This window comes from Ursus maritimus, assembly GCF_017311325.1.
Source record: "Ursus maritimus isolate PB19 chromosome X unlocalized genomic scaffold, ASM1731132v1 scaffold_X1, whole genome shotgun sequence".
Lineage (NCBI taxonomy): Eukaryota > Metazoa > Chordata > Mammalia > Carnivora > Ursidae > Ursus > Ursus maritimus.
In genome coordinates, this window is record NW_024423319.1 from 29,857,117 (window position 1) to 29,877,710 (window position 20,594).

Consider the following 20,594-nt stretch of genomic DNA (forward strand, 5'->3'; position numbering starts at 1 on the left):
AACTTTTATAGATTTTATATATCTAAACAATTGGCTGATAAGTACTTTATGTAGAGAAACACTTTTATTGCTAATATTCTTTCCCTTTAAAGTTACCAAAATAGTAGCACTGTCGTCACAGTGCTTAAGTTATATACACGTGGAAGGCGGGGCGTCTCAAGCATCTTCGAAATTTTCAAAACTGCAGCTTAAAAACAGAAAGTAGGCAAAAAGTCTAGAAATGAGGATTTGAAAGATCGTGTGTTACAAGGCGTTGCTCGTTTAACAGTACCAAGGAATTCCAGGTTACCATTAAGGCACTCATCAGAAAGGGTGACCTTTGGACAGCGAGCCAGCAACCAGGGCTTCCGAAATACGGGGATTTCGACAGAAGCCGCTTTTAAGTAGGTAGATAGGTTTTCCGAATACAATTTTTGTCGTTTGCAAATGGGTTCTTGGAAGGGGGTAATGCATCAAACGTTACGTGTCCAGGTGACACTGGGAATTGGTTTCATTTTGTTTAGATTTCGTCCCGCTCTTCCCCGTCAGGGTGGGCCCAGGAACGGCAAGAATCGCTCTGAACCCACGCCGAGATCTGCGACCTGCCTACGGAAAAGCCATTCCGCATCACTGTGAGACAAACCCTTGACTGAGGGCAGGTGAAGGTGGAAAACAGAGAAACGCCATCCGCGAGCGAGTAAAGCCAACCGACACGCGGCTCCCTGCGGCAGCTGAACCCCATCTTCCTTACTCCACCCCCTCTTCCCCATTTGCACCCAGCCGGCTGCAACCGAGGTTTTTTTTCACCCCAATTCACGCGAAAAGGCAGCTTCCTACAAATCCAGATGGAGGTACGAACGGCACCGCGAGGGCGGGGGTCCGCCGGCGAAAGTAGAAGGTGGCGAACCGGAGGGTGGGGTGTTGGGAGGGGATGAGGCCAAGCAGGCGGCATTGTTATGCCCAGGGAAGGGGACGGAAGGGGAGGATGGGCCGGGCAGAAAAGCTCTAAATCAAAGTAGGGGCTAGGAGGAGAAAAGGAGGCACAAAAAAGGCAGGCGGAGGGCGAGGAAAAAGCCAAGTGGGTCCCCATGGTGGGCTCCCCGCGCGCCGGGCCTACCCAGGGCACCGGCAGCCCCTCGGTCCCTGACGGCGGAGGGGACCGCGCCGCGGCCCTCCGGGCTCGTCCCCTCCTTCGCTCCCGGGCCCACACAAAGAAAGGGCCGGAGGAGCGGAGCCTCCGACTCCGCCGCTTCCTGGTTCAAGTGAGGAGAATGCAAACGCAGGCGCGGCCCAGCGACGGAGGCAGCGGGCGCGCTCCCTCGCCCCTCCCGGCACCGGGCCGGGTCCTCACCTGCTTCCCGGCGCCGCCGCTTCTCCTCGTCGGGCCGCGCGGACGGGTGGGAGCCCTCCAACAACCAGAAGCCGGACTCCGCGGCGATTCGGCTCCTTCTTTAAACGTCGCTCCAGTCTTGGTCGACGTCGACGCGGCTGCCGCCACCGCTGCTACAGCTGCCCCACGCCACCGACAGAGGGCACAGCGCGGGGGCGCAGCGCCGAAGTCGAAGGCGCCCTCCTTCTCCGAGCGCAGTTCGGGTCTTTCCGGAAGGGCCCGAGCTCTAGGCGGCCCCGCTTCGGCGCCCGGCTCTCCCTTCGGCTCCTTCCGCAGGGGGCGGAGTGAGACTGGGAAGCTCTGGGAGCGTTCGGCCCTTTCCGGAGGGCGAAAGGGTGGGAAAAAGGGAAGGGAAAGATGGGGTAATGCAGTCAATCACGAGCGGTTGGGATCCTAAATTAGGCGCAAGCTTCTAGGGCGTGAAAACTTTTCGAGACCGTACGAGTTTCATTTCTTTTGCAAGTTTGAACCTGCTCGATTAGCCCGTTTCTTAGACGATAACCCACCTTGAAATATAATCTGAATAAATATAATCAAGTCGAATTGATCGACTAAGGATGACTCAAGTTCTAGGATGACAAGTTAACCACGACATTACAGTAACTATTTTTAAGAAATAAATCTAGGGTTTGGACACTAGACAGTCTTCTAAGTTGAATACTAAATGATGCAGTACTATCTTAATTCCTTCGCTTCGTCTACCGTTTACTGACCACCTGTTTGAGCTATACCAAAACTTACGTTAGGTGCCGTGGAATACAAAAATGAGTAAGCCAAGGTCTCTCCCTTTCCAAAGAGCTCAGTAGATGGTTACACAAACGCGGACAGAAGTATTTGTACAAGGTATAGAACACAGAGAAGGAAATAGCAAACTAAATGTTCCCATTTGAGCTGTATGTTGAAAGAGGAATAAATTAACACTTGCATTGGTTTTTTTTTTAAAGATTTTACTCATTTATTTGAGAGAGCCCGCGCGCCCGCACGAGTGGGGGGAGGGGCAGAAAGCGGGAAAAGCAGACCCCCCGCTGAGCAGGGACCACGCGGAGGAGCTGAATCCCAGGATCCGAGGATCTCGACCTGAGCCCAGCCGAAGGCGCGCGCCCAACCACTGAGCCGCCCAGGCGCCCCTAAATTAATACTTGCGTTGTTAATTTATTATTTTTATTCACATAGCATTTCCTCCTCAGGGGATTTTAGTGTCTGACACATAGTCGGTGTTCAATAATTGTTTAATGAATGAATAAATAAATGAGTCGTAATTTTTTTAAAACTCTCTGGTAATACTCTCCTGAGTACCGTGATGAACGAAGCAATAGAATGGGTGTTTGGAGAGCAAACGCTCTCCCTTTAGGCTGGTTATTGATTGTATCCAACTAATGAGCCAAAACATTAGCTTTTTTCTTCAACAGTTAAGGCCATTCACTACCTTCATTTTCTTTTTTTTTAAGTATGTATAGGTGGGCGCCTGGGTGGCTCAGTCATTAAGCGTCTGCCTTCGGCTCAGGGCGTGATCCCAGCGTTCTGGGATCGAGCCCCACATCAGGCTCCTCCGCTGGGAGCCTGCTTCTTCCTCTCCCACTCCCCCTGCTTGTGTTCCCTCTTTAGCTGTCTGTCTCTCTCTCCATCAAATAAATAAATAAAATCTTTGAAAAAAAATAAGAGTATGTATAGGATAATATTGCATCCATTCCCCAAAACTTGAATTTGCACCTGTTTACCTTTCAGTCAGAATCTTTGTACTTCCTTCCTATAAAAGCCTTGCTGAAAATGTCCATGAGGATATTCCAGAATGAAAACAAATCTAACTATATCTAATTTTCTTCAACATGAAATCACACAAGAATGTCACCATCGATCCACCCCCAATCTATTCTACATTCTCCTCAATGAGGTAAAGCCACAGAGAAAAATACCAAAGTGGCGTAATACAGTTGTATTTTCATGTGGAAAAAAGAAATGAAATTCCTTATGCTCTTCTAGATTTTGTATTGTGAGAAAACAATGTGAGAATTACTGCACTATTGGGTTTTTTTTTTTAATTAGGACTTAAAATTATGAGTTTCGTTGTTTAATATAAAGACATTTCACAGGAAACAGGAGTACACGGTTGTAAAAGAAACTAAAGCAGATGGTTAGTATTTCCCTGGAACTGAGCACTTAACAAAATGAGTTAGCATATTTAACAAAATTTGTTAGCAGATTAATGACCATTAATGACCACTTTCCTGAGTCATCCTCGCCCAAAATTTAGAAGAAAAAAAAAGTGTTTAGGAACCAGGACAAAGTATTTCTTGAAAATTTAGGATCTATTTGCCTTTCAGTAGGTTAGTTCACTAAAACTAAAATGAGACATATCTTTGAAATACGGATCACAGTGGCAGTAGCTACACTCTTGATAGCAAATGTTTGTTGGTTACCTCCCAGTAAACTGGAAGGCATGGTATCATTTCTTTTGCACCAGCATTACCAGCACCAGGGTTGCCAAGAGAATTGCATTGCCTTTTCCCCTTTCCTGAAAGGGCTTTAAAAATGTGGAGCCCCAACTAAGGTATGATGAAAACCTGTTGGTTCAAAGCACAGGAAACCTCTTCCCTTCTGGCCATGTCCCTCATCACCCAGCCCAGCAGATCTAAATTAAAATTTTAAAGCTACCTATAACCAAAGGGGATTCAATGCTTAGGAAAGGAATTTTCTCGTAGGAAAGCAGAGCAGACCAAGAAATTTGAGTGGCCTTAACGATTGCCTTTTGGACAAGATCATTGGAAAGTTTCATTAATTTTCTGTTTCACCTTTCATTTTCTTTTTATCAGCAGGCTGAAGCCTACTTCAAATAACCCAGTAGATTTTAAAGGTATCAATTGTCTCACATTCTAGTAAGGTTTTTGATTGGCTGATAATGGAATCAGTTAGGTTTTATGACCACATTGTCAGTGTTTGCTTGCCTTGTTTGAATTTGATTATGAATTTCTTGAGGGAAGCAACTGTCCTCTCCTGTGTTAATATGCCAAGAATCTTGGGGGTGCTTAATATATATTCAATGGACGATGATAAAAGATTTTTAAAATGACGTTTATTCAGTCCCTTTATAATAGAGATAATAATACCTTTCCATACAGTTGTTTTGACCTTCAGTTTCCAAACTATGACACGCTTGACTGCTTCCATGTCTGTGCCTGGAACCCTGAGCCTGGAATAACCATTCCTTTCATATCCACTGTTTACTTCTCCTGTTGTTTGGCAAGTGCTTGGTCTTCCAGAAAGATGCAACTCAAGCACTAACTTGTGAAGCCTGACTTGATCCACTAAATGGTGGATAAATATGGCTACTTAAGGTTGGATGAACGAGTGTCTGGTACCTCATAAGTGCTGAATATACATTTGCTTGTTCATCTCTATCCCCTTTTCTACTTAATTCTAACAATTTTCTCCTTACTTGACTTGATACTGTTGCTTCTCTTTGTCTTCTTAAAACCTTCCAAAGTCAATTAGATAGGAATAGATAACCCTCCTAATGAGAAAGAGGGAGTGGACAACTGCTAACAATAATAGAATCTACCAAACAACAACAACAACCAGGTAGCTTATTTCAAATATGAAAAAAATTGAGGGAATATGCCACCTATGAGTTCTTTGTGAAAAATTACTTGGCAATGTGAAATCAAATCAAATAAGAAATGAGTCAAAATAAAAAATTAAGAATGGACATTTTGCAGTGAGCCAATCTATTTAAATGGAAGACTAAGGCCAAACAATGAATATGTGACAGAATGAAACTGTTATAAACCTGACACAATAAACACCCATTCATTCATATGGTCATTAAATACATATCATTTAATACCGACTCTGTGTCAGGCAATGTTGTAGGCAGTGTGGATACAGTCAAAAAGACAAAGTCCCAGTCTTCATGAAACTTAGATTCTAATGGGAGAGACATACAATAAACATATGTGCGTATATAATTTAACTGTATAATATCAGATAGTAATGAATGCTGTGAAGAAAAATAAACAGCGTAAAGGGATAGAGAACGATCAGGTGCCACTGTAAATAGTGTGGTCGGGGAACACCTCTCTGAAAAGATGATGTATGAGCGAAGAACAGAATAAGGGAAAGAGCTATGCAAATATCTGGGGAAGAACATTCTAGGCAGTGGAACATGTCAATGCCCTTCAGCCAAAGATCACCAGGAACATGACCATAGTTGACAAGTTGGGTTTATTAATCTTTGCAGGGAGGGAGAACGCACACCATAGGGAACTGTGGGGTGTTTCAGTAAGACTATGTTAGAAAGAACCTATTGTAGTATTTGGGCAATTTAGGGGATGATCTAAGGAAAGGAGAGTTCTCTCTAGATCAGATGCTGTCAGAAAGCAGGGGCAATTGTATGATTGGGCATCTCAATAAATCTTATCTATAGGGAGGGCAGGGGAGAGCAGGAATGAAGCTATATAATTGATAAAGTAGCAGTCACCCATTTTGGCCAAGAGGGGAGTGTCTGGTGTTTTCTGAGTGACACAGTGACCTTTTTTAAAAAAATCTATGATTAGACCAAATTATAAATTGGTCATGTTTTGTCTCACTTCATCAGTCTCCTACTGACTTTGTCTTAGGTTAATGTTGTGTGAGTTTATGTCCAACAGAAGAACATGGCCTGAACTCTCTGCTAGGTTCCAGATATCAGGGGCTGCCTCCCCTTCCCCCTTCTCAAACAGCAAGTAAAAAGCTATAAGGAATAAAATTTAGAGGTCGTGGAGGAGGTACAATAGTGGCCTTCTCATCTTCAACAAAAAATAGTCATTTAATACTGCATTATTATTGTACAGGACATAGTTATACTAAAACATTGTTCGTTGTTTATCAGAAATTCAAATGTAAGTGGGTCTACTGCAAGTATGACAACATTTTTCTTTTGCCAAGTATGACAACATTAAAATAAACATGCTGTCAGCTGCGGAGAAATACTTTGAATACTTTGTGCTTTTTCGTCCTGTTCCCCATTTAGATTTTTAATTCAGGATAGACTCAGAAAAAAATTTGTGATTCGACTTGAGCCATTCCTATATATTATATATGTATATGTACACACATATATCTATGCATATATTATGCATACATACATATGTACACATACACCTATGAGGCACACTAAGCGCCCAATGTTAGATAATATGCTACACACACAGAGGCACAGAAAGCACCTGAAACACAAGCAGAATTGACTGTGTTGATGATATGGCCATTCTGTGCAGTGTATCCTGTGGTCCGTCATCCTTCCCTTCGGTTATTTCAAGTATAAGGCCGAGAAAGACACGGTTTCCTATCCAAATGAGACCTGCCGAGCCTCCTGCGGAACTGGAAGGATGGGCGCTCCGAGCCGATGGCAGCGGCGGCTTATTTACACGGATACACCACCCCTTTCACACGGGCTGGACGCCACGTAGCCCCGGGGAAGGGTTTTGCCGACGTACCCGGAACGCTTTCCACGTTTTTCTCAGCTTCGGGAGGTTGCGCAGGTGGCTTCTGGGAGCCAAGGCAACTGAGATTTTCCCAGGCTCCTGCGAGTGTTCCATACTTTCGCGGCAGCAATGGCTCCAGTGTCCCGCGCTGCAGTCCGGAGACAGAGGCCTCGGGCTCCGGGGGGAAGCATCGCGGTTCTTCGTGGAAGAGCGCGGAGCCAGGCAAATCCGCCCGCTCCCCGCGGGGCCGCGGCCCTCGCTCGCACTCTTGCTGGCGGCGCGGGCAGCGGAATGGCCTGCGCCGTCAAGGGAGTGGCCCCGACCGAGGCTCCGCACCCCAGCCCTGCCGATTCCGGTCGCGGTCTCGCTCTCCAGAGCGGCCGTCTGCGCCGCGGGGCCCCCCCACTTGGTTCCTGCCTCCTCGTCCCCTCCCTGCGCCCCTCCCGGAGCCACCGGCTGTGGCCTGGCCTCCGGGACAAGGAGAGGGAGGTGAGTGAGACGGACGCCCCTTCGCTCTGAGGAGCCCGCCTCCCTTCAGAGTACATCCCACTTCTTACCGTTGGCACCTCTTTCCCTTCTCCCTTCCTTGCGCCTATTTTCATCTTTTTCTTGTCTGCGCACGGCAGCCGCTTATTCGCCCCTTTTCTCCCTTGATGCTCGCTCGTCCTTGCGCGCCCTCCTCCAGTGCCCCTGGTCTCCCATCACCTCCTACCCCCGGTCTTGTAGCGGACGTGGCCAAGGGTCGCAGATTTATGTATAGCATTAATTCGCGTTATGTTCTCATTCGTGAGCATGTTTTTATTCTCTACTGGACTGAGTTCGTGGAAAGGAGGATTTTATTCATCACAGAATTCACAGTGTCTGGCACTTAGTAAAGAGCTCAACCATGGCGTGTTGAAAAATGAGCAGATCGGTTTGAAATGATTAGGGGATATGTAAATGGAAATTCTTTGTAGGGAGTTGGGAAGGGTTGAGATTATGGTTGGTTTATTTTTAAGTACTCTCTATGCCCATGGTGGGGCTCCAGCCGACAACCCCAAGATCAAGAGCTGCATGCTCTACCGACTGAGCCAGCCAGGCGCCTGGAAACGGGTTTAAATTGGAAAGTTAGAAGAACCGTCCTTCGAGACATGATTGCATGAATGTAGAAAAGGTGATGTGCTCTACTGGAGATGAGGCTACCTAGAATGGTCTTGTTTTTTGTTTTTTTGTTTTTTTGTTTTTAAGATTTTATTTATTTGACAGAGATAGAGACAGCCAGCGAGAGAGGGAACACAAGCAGGGGGAGTGGGGGAGGAAGAAGCAGGCTCCTAGCAGAGGAGCCTGATGTGGGGCTCGATCCCATAATGCCAGGATCACGCCCTGAGCCAAAGGCAGACGCCTAACTGCTGTGCCACCCAGGCGCCCCTAGAATGGTCTTGTTAAAAGGGGTCTCAATCTTGACCTTGAGAAATGAGGGCAGGGTGAGATCAGTTTTCCTCTAATGAAAGGGAGTATTGGAGGGGGAAAGTAGTTTAAGAAGGAGAAGGAAAAGAGTTATAATTATTGCTGTGTAAGTGTTCATATCTAATGTTTATTGAGTGTGTCAGGTACCATACTAATGGCCTTGAATGTGTTAAAAAATTAAAAATTTAAAAAAACATTGCAGGCATTGGGAGGTAGCTTGAAATTACAATAGTTGGGCCCTGTCTTGATGATTCTTTTTCTTCCAGCAGTGAGAGGTAATAAGGCGTAGTGAGGAGGATAGTCTCTGGATTCAGACTGCCGGAATTTGAAGCCCTCCTTTGCCACTTAATACCTGTGTGGCCTTGAGTGTCCAGAGTTTAGCTAAGCTACTCCATGGTGCTGCTGCCTGAGCCTCCATTTTTTTTGGCCAAGTGGCCTGCAGGGACCTTAAACTTAACACTAGCCGCCACCGCCCCATGCAAGCACGTGCCCTACATAGCAGTCCACAGAGTCACAAGCAAACATTAAGTCCCTGATAGGATTTCCCCAGTAGCCCATCTCCCCTGCCTGCCAGTGCCTGTATGCTTTATAGGTCCCTTAGATAAGATCCCTGTGGGGCTTACCAAAACCCCACTGTTTTGGTTTAAATTGACATCTGGCCCTAACCTGGGAACTCCAAAACACCATGCCCACAGACCCTAATAAAGGCATATGACCCAGGTCCTGTCTCTGTGTGCACTTTGCCTTGACCTCCTTGTGTGGCCTCCGCAGGCATTCTGTGTATTTCTTCCAGGTCTTGTGAGTAATTAACTGCCTTATTTTAATTTCTCTTGGGGTCTATTGTTGAACTTTGGCTCACCATCCAGCACCCTGTGCTCTATTTAACAAATGTTAATTGAACAAAGTCAAAACATAGGGCAAGTTACTTAACCTCTCTAGCTTCATTTATTCACCTGTAGAAGGGGGATAAAAATAGTGCTGGTATTTTTAGGGTTGTTGTAATGAGTTAGTGCCTGGAACAGAATATACATTCCTGTTAGCTACTAGGGTTTCATGCCTGTGAACAGACAGTAAAAACAGTCCTGAGTACACTGGAGACCCACCTCTTGCAGTTATATGTTTCAGAAAGGTGCCCCCAGTCTGCGCCAATCAAACCAAGTAGCTTCTTTTTTTTTATATAAAGTTGCACCTATGAAGCTATGATTTTTTTTAAAGATGTTGTTTATTTATTTGAGAGAGAGAGCGCGCGCACAAGGGGGGGGCACAGAAGGAGAGGGAGAAGCAGACTCTCTGCTGAGCAGGGAAGCCCGACACAGGGCTCGATCCCAGAACCCCAAGATCATGACCTGAGCCGAAGTCAGACAGTTAACTGAGCCACCCAGAAGCCCAAAACCAAATAGCTTCTTATTTTAGAATTCTGACTAAAAGATGCAAGAACGACTTGGATGAAATTTGCATTTGTGTGTGTGGAAGATAACTAATTTCTCTTACTAGTATAGATGAAACCAGGCAGCAACAGGGACTGTTTTAATGGTCTCCTATTCACCTTGTTGGTGAAGGAGGGATTTCCCTCCTAGGGTTCTGGGGGGGGGGGGCGAACACAGGACACCTGACACTGGACAGATGAGATCCATACGCTGGCAGAGTACTGAGACCCACTACTCAGGGATAATCTGGAACTGGGCCTGTTCCCTATGATGAAGAGAATTGTTCGGCTAGGGGGTCTTATCTACAGAGGCAGAGTGGGGAGAGGAATTTGCAGTTAGGCCACTGGAGGCCTTACTGGTTTTCCCAGATGTCAAAGCAGTACATAATAATGGGCCTTAATTTTAGGCCTTACACCACAAGAGCTGCTTGCCTTTACAGCCTGGCAGGCATCATTGGCCCCTATACTCCTTATATATTCCAAGAACTGTTATTTTATGTTTTAGATTGCTCCTCGAAGTGGGAGACCCTCTGAGTCCAACCCTGCATAGTTCTAATACCTTTTCTCCTGAATAAAGAAAGAAAAATGTATTCAAACAGGGAAGCCAAATATATTTATTTTGTAAAGATTTTTTGAAAAACCAAAGTAGGGACATAAGCAACTAAATTTTGGGGAATTTTGTGCCCCCATTTTTTTTTTCTTTTCAGGTTATGCCTAACAACAACAAAAAAAAAAACAAACAGAAGAAATGACAAACATAATAGTAAAACTTAAAAAATTATTTTAGTGTCCTCCAAAGAACTATAGACAATGTACTCCTTTTCCAAAAATGAACTAAAGGGAAAGCATAGAGCGGGAACAAGCCCTGAATCTCAGTGAAGACAACTTTTATGACCTGGAACTTTTCAGAGCTCTCTTTATTGTCATCTACTTCTAGTGCTTCATTTTTAAAAATTGTCTTTACTAATTCTCAGGTTTCTGAAAACTAAAGTTTTAACCAAATCGAAATAGACTCTCCTTCATAAATATGCATAAACAAATGAAGTTATTTCCAAATGTAAAACTGTTTGTGTCACATATTGCAGAAGAAATGAGCCATTAGGAGCTATGTCCGTGCGTGAGACAGGAGAGATGCACTTCACAGCCTTCCGGGTTGCATTTCTAGCCTGGCTGCTCAGGCTGGCTGCAGTCCTTACCATTTGCACTATCAGAACATCAGATCCCAAGTGTTGAGTTTACATTTATGCCAAGTTTTTATTAATTTAAAGTTTAAAATGTAAAGGGAAAATAGGACTTTACTGGACCTATTGGATTAGAGACATACACACACCTCAGTTTATCCACTGAGTTAACAATTTGCATGCCTGTATCTTCTAGGAGATTAAAATGAGAGAGGATTGAAGATTTGGGAGCTCCTGAAGTATGAAGACTGTCTCCAGAGAATCCTTGTTATAGACTGAATTGTGTCCCCCCCCACCCAAATTCAAATGTTGAAGCCCTAATTTTCAAAGTGACTATAGCAGTAAAGCCTTTAGGGGTGCCTGGGTGGCTCAGTTGGTTAAGCATGTGCCTTCAGCTCAGGTCATGATCCTGGGATCCTGGGATGGAGTCTCGCATCAGGCTCCCTGCTCAGCGGGGAGTCTGCTTCTCTGTCTGTCCCTCCCTCCCGCTCGTGCTCAGCAGGTGCTCTCTCTTGCTCTCTCTCAAATAACATCTTTTAAAAAAGTAAAGGTTTTAGCTCAGCAGGTGCTCTCTCTCGCTCTCTCTCAAATAAATAACATCTTTTAAAAAAGTAAAGGTTTTAAAGAGGTAATTCAGGTTAAATAAGGTCGTAAGTCTGGAGCCTGAATTCAGTAGGACTGTTATCCTTAGAACAGGAGGTGATACCAGGTATCCCCCCCCCCCCATTCTTATGTGTGCACGGAGGAGAGGACATGTAAGGACACAGGGAGAAGTGGCCAGTCTACAGGCCAGGAAGAGAGGTCTACCAGAAATCAGTTCTGATGGCACCTTGAGTTTGGTCTGCTAACCTCCAGAATGGTGAGAAAATAAATTTTTGTTGTTCAGGCCACCCAGTATGTGTTATTTTGTTATGATATTCTTTTACTTTACAGAACAGAAAAAAAATCGTTTAAGAAATAAAAACATGGGGCGCCTGGGTAGCGCAGTCGTTAAAGCGTCTGCCTTCGGCTCAGGGCATGATCCCGGCGTTCTGGGATCGGGTCCCACATCAGGCTCCTCTACTGGGAGCCTGCTTCTTCCTCTCTCACTCGCCTGCTGTGTTCCCTCTCTCGCTGGCTGTCTCTCTGTCACATAAATAAATAAAATCTTTAAAAAAAAAAAGATAAAAAAATAAAAACATGGAACATATCTAAGAATTAAAACATGTTCCAGTGGATTTTAGGATGCTAAGTGTTCTCTTTAAATTATAATTCATGGGGTGCTAATTTCTTCTTCATTGAAGGATTCAGTGTTAATGATAACATTTCTATTATTTTGACTTTCTTTTCTCAGCTAACCCGATAACAGGTTGCTTATCAGATTTTAGCATTACGAAGGGATTTTAAAAATGAATATACCAGTATGGTTTGGTTTAGTTAATTTTCCTAAAGTCAGTAGTCTCTGAAGTCTTAATGCTGCTGCTTTTTCCTTATTTCTTTCCTCTTTGATACTGTTCATAAGCATTTTCTTCCTCTCCTCTATTTCTCCCCCCACCCCGCCCCGTGATTTTTATGCCTAACATGGGCTCCAACTCACAACCCTGAGATCAAGGGTTGTGTGCTCTACCGACTGAGCCAGCCAGGCACCCCACCTCTCATCTATTTCTGTATCTGCTTTAGGTTGAGTTGAGACAATGTGCTTTGATGGGTAAAATTTCTAATTTGTGACAGGGTGATAAAGCATTATCATAAAGTTGTTCCTAAGGGGCGCCTGACCAGCTCAGCTGGTGGAGCGTGCAACTCTTGATCTCAGGGTTGTGAGTTCAAGCCTCACGCTGGGCATAGAGTATACTTAAAAATAAAATCTTTTAAAAACAAGCCAAAAACCTTGTTCTTAAATTCTTTTAAGAACCTGAAATCATAGAAGTCGAATTGGAAGGAACCCTAAAAATAATATTCTAGGCAATACCTAAATTATTCCAGATGTGATCTCCAGAGGAAAAGGTTATATGATATGGAAATTCCCTTCTTTATTGTAGAATTGTAATAATACTTGTTTTCAGAATTCTCTACAACAAAATGAAATCTCTTCCTCCTGTAGTGTGTCAGCTTCTTGCTCTGGGGACAGAATGGTTGCTTCTCTACCCTGTGTCCTTTACACACATAGAATATAATCGTGAAGTCTTCCCTCAGCCTTCTTGTCTCTAGTAATTTTCATCTTTCCTTATAGTTTACTACATTTACCCCGTGGTTTCGTTCTGAAAAGATAAATCACTTTTTTTTTCTTGAGCAGTTTAGGTCCACAGCAGAATTGAGCACAAACTACAAAGAAATCCCATGTACTCCCTGTCCCGAACACGGACAGCCTCCTTAGCTATCAGCATCCTTCACCAGAGTGGTACTTCCCTTACAGTCGGTGAACCTACACCCACACATCGTAATCACCCAAAGTCCGTAGTTTACATTAGGGTTCACTCTTGGTGTTACACATTCTGTAGGTTTGGAACAGATGTGTAATGCCATGTGCTCACCATCATACTGTCATACAGAGCAAATCCTCTGCTCTGCCTGTCGTCTCTCCCTCCCCTCCAACCACTCGTCTTTTTACTGTCTTCATAGTTTTGCCTTCAGCAGAATGCCATATAGTTGGAACCATATAGTATGTAACCTTTTCAGATTGGCTTCTTTTACTTAGCAATATGCATTTAAGATTCCTCTATGTAGGGGCGCCTGGGTGGCACAGCGGTTAAGCACCTGCCTTCGGCTCAGGGCGTGATCCCGGCGTTATGGGATCGAGCCCCGCATCAGGCTCCTCCGCTATGAGCCTGCTTCTTCCTCTCCCACTCCCCCTGCTTGTGTTCCCTCTCTCGCTGGCTGTCTCTATCTCTGTCGAATAAATAAATAAAATCTTTAAAAAAAAAGATTCCTCTATGTATTTTTTTATTCAAGTATAATTAATACAGGTATTATGTTAGTTTCAGGTGTACCATATAATGGCTCAGCAATTTTACTCACCGCTCATCTCAGTGAGTGTACTTTTAATCCCCTTTATCTATTTCATCTACTCCCCTACCCACCTTCCCTCTCCCAACTACCAGTTTGTTCTCTGTATTTTTTTTTTAAGATTTTATTTTTAAGTAATTTCTACACCCAACATGGGGCCCAGACTTACAGCCCCGAGATCAAGAGTTGCATGCTCTACTGACTGAGCCAGCCAGGAGCTGGCTGTATTCTCTGTATTTAAGGTCTGGTTTTTTGTCTGTCTCTTTTTTTCTTTGTTCACTTTGTTTAATTTCTTAACTTCCACATATGAGTGAAATCGTACCGTTTTTGTCTTTCTATGACTTATTTCACTTAGCATTATACCTTCTAGGTCTATCCATGTTGCAGATGGAAAGCTTTCATTCTCTTTTATGGTTGAGTAATATTCGTGTGTGTTTGCGTGTACCACATCTTCTTTATCCATCCATCTGTCAGTGGACACTGGGGCTGCTTCCGTATCTTGGCTATTGGAAATAACGCTGCAATAAACATAGGGGTGCACATACGTTTTCTAGTTAGTGTTTTTGTTTTCTCTGGGTAAAAGTGGTGGAATTACTGAATCATGCTGTAATTCTATTTTTATTTTTTTTTTAAGTAGACTCCACTGGAGCCCAGTGGCTTGAACTCATGACCCTGAGATCAAGACTTGAGCTGAGACCAAGAGTCAGACAGTTAACCTACTGAGCCACCCAGGCACCCCTCTATTTTTAATTTTTTAATGAACCTCCATACTGTTTTCCATAGTGGCTGCACCAATTTGCATTTCCACCAACAGTGCAAGAGGGTTCTTTTTTCTCCACATCCTCACCAAAAGTTATTATTTCTTGTGTTTTTATTCTAGCTATCTGACAGGTGTAAAGTGATACCTCATTGTGGTTTTAATTCACGCTTCCCTGATGATTAGTGATGTTGACATTTTTTCATGTGTCTGTTAGCCATCTGGATGTCGTCTGGAAAAATGTCTGTTCGGGTCCTCTGCCCATTTTTTGATTGGATTATGTGTTTTTTTGGTGTTGAGTTGCATGTTTCTTTTTTTTTTAAGATTTTATTTTTAAGTAATCTCTACACCCAATGTGGAGCTCGAATTTACAACCCCTAGATGAAGAGTCGCATGCTCCACTGACTGAGCCAACCAGGCGCCCCAGGTTCTGTGAGTTCTTTATATATTTTGGATATTAACCCCTTTTCAGATAGATCATTTGCCAGTGTCAAAGAGGTTACTGCCTGTGTTATCTAGGATTTTTATGGCGTCAGGTCTCACATTTAAGTCCTTAATCTATTTTGAGTTTATTTTTGTGTATGGTGTAAGAAAGTGGTCCAGTTCCATTGTTTTGCACGTGGCTGACCAGTTTTCCCAACACCATTTGTTGAAGTGACTGTCGTTTCTCCATTATATATTCTTGCCTACTTTGTCATAGATTAATTGACTAGATTAATTAATTAATAGATTAATAAAAGTGGGTTTATGTCTGGACTCCTCGTTCTGTTGATCCATGTGTCTGTTTTTGTGCCAGTACCATAGTGTTTTTGATTACTATAGCTTTGTAGTGTATCTTGAAATCTGGGATTGTGATACCTCCAGCTTTGTTCTTTTCCAAGATTGCTTTGGCTGTTTGGGATTTTTTTTGTGGTTCCCTACAAATTTTAGGATTATCTGTCCTAGTTCTGTGAAAAATGCTGTTGATGTTTTGATAGGGATTGCATTAAATCTGTAGATTGCTTTGGGTAATATGCTCATTTTAATAATATTTGTTCTTCCAATCCATGAGAATGGACTCTCTTTCCATTTGTTTGTGTCATATTCAATTTCTTAATGTTTTATAGTTTTCAGAGTATAGGTCTTTCACCTCCTTGGTTAAGTTTATTCCTAGGTATTTTATTATTTTTAGTGCAATTGTAAATGGAATTGTTTTCTTAATTTCTCTTTCTGCCACTTCATTATTACTGTGTAAATGCGCCGGATTCCTATATATTGATTTTGTATCCTGCAACCTTATTGAATTCTTTTATCGGTTCTAGCGGTTTTGAGGTGGAGTCTTTAGGGTTTTCTATATATGGTATTACGTCATCTGCAAATAGTGAAAATTTTACTTCTTCCTTACCAATTTAGATGCCTTTTATTTCTTGTTCTTGTCTGATTGCTGTCACTAGGACTTCCAGTAGTATGTTGAATAAAAGTGGTGAGAGTGGACATCTTTGTCTCGTTCCTGATCTTAGAGGAAATGTTCTCAGTTTTTCCCCATTGAGGATGATGTTAGCTGTGGGTTTTTCATATATGGCCTTTATTATGTTGAGGTATGTTCCCTTTGAACCTACTTTGTTGAGGGTTTTTATCATGAATGGATGTTGTATTTTGTCCAATACTTTTTTTTGCATCTATGGAAATGATCATATGGTTTTATTCCTCTCTCTTGTTAAATGTGATGCATCACATTGATTTGCAATTTTTTTAATGTTTCTTTTTTTTTAAGATTTTATTTATTTGACAGAGAGACAGCCAGCAAGAGAGGGAACTCAAGCAGGGGAAGTGGGAGAGGAAGAAGCAGGCTCCCAGCAGAGGGGCCTGACGTGGGGCTCGATCCCAGAACGCCGGGATCACGCCCTGAGCCGAAGGCAGATGCTTAACGACTGAGCCACCCAGGCACCCCATGATTTGCAATTTTTAAAAATATTTATTTATTTATTTTAGAGAGAGTGTGCATGAGCAGAGGGAGGGGCAGAGGAAGAGGGAGACAATCAGACTCCCTCCTGAGTGGGGAGCCCAACTTGGGACCTGATCCTAAGACCCTGAGATCATGACCTGATATGAAATCAAGAGTCAGATACTAACTGACTGAGCCACCCAGGCACCTCTGATTTGCAAATTTTGAACCAGCTTTGCATCCCTGAAATAAATCCCACTTAATCGTGGTAAATGACTTTAAAAAAAAAAAAAAGATTATTTATTTATTTATTTATTTATTTATTTATTTAAGGGTGGTGAGGGGAGAGACAGACAGACAGCCTGCACAGGGGAAGGGGCGAGGGAGAGAGAATCTCTCTGGTACTCGATCCCACAATCCCAAGATCATGACCTAAGCTGGAATTAGGAGTTGAAAACTTAACTGACTGAACCACCGGTAAATGACTTTTTTAATGTTTTGTTGGATTTGGTTTGCTGATATTTTGTTGAGGATTTTTGCATCTACATTCATCAAAAATACTGGCATGTAGTTCTCTTTTGTACTGTCTCTGATTTTGGTATCAGGGTAATACTGGCCTCATAGAATGAATTCGGAAGCTTTCTTTCCTTTTCTGTTTTTTGGAATTGACTCTTCTTTAAATATTTGGTAGAATTTACCTCTGAAGCCATCTGGACTTTTGTTTATTGGGAGTTTTTGATTACTGATTCAATTTCAATACTAGTTCAGATTTTCTATTCCTGATTCAGTTTGGGAAGGTTATATGTTTCTAGGAATTTATCTGTTTCTTCTAGGTTGTCCAATTTGTTGGCATATAATTTTTCATAATATTTTAATAATCCTTTGTATTTCTGTGATATCGGTTGTTCTTTCTTCTCCTTCATTTCTAATTTTGAGTCCTTCCTCTTTCTCTCTCTCTCTTTTTGATGAACCTGGCTAAAGGGTTATCAATTTTGTTGACTTTTCTAAGAACCAGCTTCTGGTTTCATTGATATGTTCCTTTTTTTTTTTTTAGTATCTATATCATTTATTTCTGCTCTTATCTTTATTATTTTCTTCCTTCTGCTGGCTTTAGGCTTCATTATTCTTTTTCTAACTCCTTTAGATGTAAGGTTAAGTTGTTTATTTGAGATTTTTCTTACTTCTTGAGGTAGGCCTGTATTGCTGCAATAATCTTCCTTCTTAGAACAGCCTTTGCTGCATCCCAAAGGTTTTGGACCATTGTGTGTTCATGTTCATTTGTGTCCGTGTATTTTTTATTTCCTCTTCGATTTCCTGGTTGACCCACTCATTGTTTAGTAGCATGTTTTTTAGCCTCCATGTATTTGTGTTCTTCCCAGATTTTTTCTTGATTTTTAATTTTATACTGTTGTGGTTAGAAAAGGTGCATGATGTGATTTCAGTCTTTTTGAATTTATTAAGGCTTGTGTTGTGGCCTAGCATATGATTTATCCTGGAGAATGTTCTGTACTGTTTTTGCATAGAATGTTCTGAATATATCTGTTGGGTCCACCTGGTCCACCTGTCCTTCTGTACTGTTTTTGCATAGAATGTTCTGAATATATCTGTTGGGTCCACCTGGTCCACCTGTCCTCCACTGTTTCCTTATTGATTTTCTGTCTGGATGATCTAGCCATTGATGTCAGTGGGGTGTTAAAGTCCCCTACTATTACTGTATTACTGCCATTTTTGTCCTTTGTGTCTGTTAGTAGTTGCTTTAGGTAGTCTAGTATTTAGTATTAGGTGCTTCCGTGTTGAGCGCATAAATATTTACAGTTACTATATCCTCTTATTGGATTATTACCTTTATCATTATTGTACTGTCCTTTGTGTCTTGTTAGTCTTTTTTTTTTTAAGTAATCTATGTGCTCAGTGTGGGGCTTGAACTCATGACCCCAGGATCAAGAGTCACACACCCTACCAACTGAGCCAGCCAGGCACCCCTGTTAGTTGTTGTTTTAAAGTCTATTTTGTCTGGGGCCCGTGGCTGGCTCAGTCAGTAGGGTGTGCGACTCTTGATCTCGGGGTGATGAGTTCAAGCCCCACGTTGGGCATGTAGATTAGTAAAAATTAAAAAAAAATTAAAGTCTATTTTGTCTGATATAAGTATTGTTACCCCAGCTTTCTTTGAATTCCATTTCCACAATAAAGGTTTCTCCATCCCTTCGCTTTCAGTGTGCATGCCATTAGGTCTGAAGTATCTTGTAGGCAGCATTGAAAATAAATCTTACAGGGCACCTGGGTAGCTCAGTTGGTTAAGTGTCCGACTCTTGATTTCAACTCAGGTCATCATGTCGGGGTTGTGGGATCAAGCCCTGCACTGGGCTCTGCGTTAGGCAGGGAGTCCGCTTGGGATTCTCTCCCTCTGCCCCTCCCCCCTTCTCTCTCCCTCTCTCTCTCAAATAATAAAAAAATAAGTCTTAAAATATAAATCTTACATGTTGCTTTCAGTTTGAATAGTGTTTTGTAAACTCTAAAGCATGATGCAAGCATAAGTGATTATTATATTACTTTGAAGGTAGTAGACCCTTGAACTATACCCTTACAAAGTTATTCCAGTATTTGCTTTTAATGGCTCTTGGACAATCGGTGTCATTACTGAAATTTTTTGATTCCGTATTTTTATACTCCATGATTCATATTTTGTCACTTTTCTGATTCTTACAACCATCTTCTTTAAATTCAGCTCTGATGAACACACACCAGTGGAGGATGATGAGCCAAAGAAGAGCACCAGTTCAGCTTCTACTTCAGAAGGTATTTTTTTAAATACTCCAGAGCTGCTGTATTGAGAAGTGGAAAAAAATGTTTACAAATAGTCGAGCAGTAGCCTTTGCTTTTACTCAAGTTACCTGTCATCGTTCTTTTTCAGTATTTCAAATACAATAAAATTGATCATCGTAATACTTAGAAGTTAATTTTATGTTTGTACTTTATGTAGAAGAAAAGAAGAAGAAGAAGAAGTCTAGTCGTTCGAAAGAAAGGTCCAAGAAAAAGAGAAAGAAAAAGTCCTCTAAAAGAAAACACAAGAAGTATTCTGATGACAGCGACAGTGACTCTGACTCTGACTCAGACTCCAGTGGTAAGAAGGCCAGCATCGCTCTGCAAGCCTGGCTTCAGAACTCGTTTTACTTTGTAAAACTTATTTCAGAGGAAGGTTAAGCACGAGAAGGGTAGCCGAGAGTAGTGGAGCACTCGCTGACGTTGTGCCAGGCTCCCCGCGAAGCGCTCGGTGTTCATCGGTGCTGTTCAGTCCACACGTAACTCCAGACCGCATCTGAGCGATGGGGAGATGGGGCGCAGAGCAGGTTGCGATCCCGCACTCGGGCTCGCGCAGCTGAGATTCGGACCGAGCAGTGTGACTCTAGATGGGTGGCGTGTAGCCGAAGGAGGCACGGGGCGGCGAACCGAGGCGGGGTCCGGCTGGGAGACATGTGGCAGCAAAGCTAGCCGTACAGGGCCGCGTCAGCCCTGGGGAGCAGCTCTCTTGTGTCATTCTGACACTCAGTGGGCACCTCTGTGCCATTTTCAAAAAGGCACACCGCAGAGGACCCCCTTCAGGCTGGCAGCTGATTTATGGAAGACACCCCCCCCCCCCCGGTGGGCTGGTGCCTCACAGAAAGCCTTTTTGTGCCCTCTCCTGGCTGATGACTGACAGAGGGTGCCACCTCTGGGGACACATTACATAAAGGTGTCTTTTCCTCAGATGTCACCTGGGTCTCCTAGCTCCCGTTGTTACTTTTTTCCCCTCACTGCTGGAAGAGTGAACTACCTTTTTTTTTTTTTTTTTTAAGATTTATGATTTATTTGAGAGAGAGAGAGTGTGTGTAGGTGTGCAGGTCGGGGGAGGGGCAGACGGAGAGAATCTCAACCTGACTCCCCACTGAGCATGGAGCCTGACACGGGCTGATCCCACAGCCCATGAGATTATGACCTGAGCTGACACAAACAGTCAGACACTTAACCGACAGCCATCCAGGCGCCCCTGAGTGAACTTTTTTAGAGCACAAA

At 43.1% G+C, this 20,594-nt stretch overlaps 1 protein-coding gene across 2 annotated transcripts; it reads left to right on the forward strand.

Annotated features, from left to right (window-relative positions):
* Positions 1 to 6,663: 6,663 nt before the first annotated feature.
* Positions 6,664 to 20,295, forward strand: LOC103680215. Of its 2 annotated transcripts, XM_040628514.1 has the most exons (4): positions 6,735 to 7,317; positions 13,836 to 13,886; positions 19,270 to 19,340; positions 19,525 to 20,295. In XM_040628514.1, the coding sequence occupies exons 1-4, from the start codon at positions 6,750 to 6,752 to the stop codon at positions 19,720 to 19,722; spliced, it is 888 nt and encodes a 295-aa protein (XP_040484448.1). In that variant the 5' UTR covers positions 6,735 to 6,749; the 3' UTR covers positions 19,723 to 20,295. The 2 variants fall into 2 exon arrangements, with proteins under 2 accessions (XP_040484439.1, XP_040484448.1); XM_040628505.1 differs by lacking the exon at positions 13,836 to 13,886 and having other exon boundaries at positions 6,664 to 7,317.
* The last annotated feature ends 299 nt before the right edge of the window (positions 20,296 to 20,594 follow it).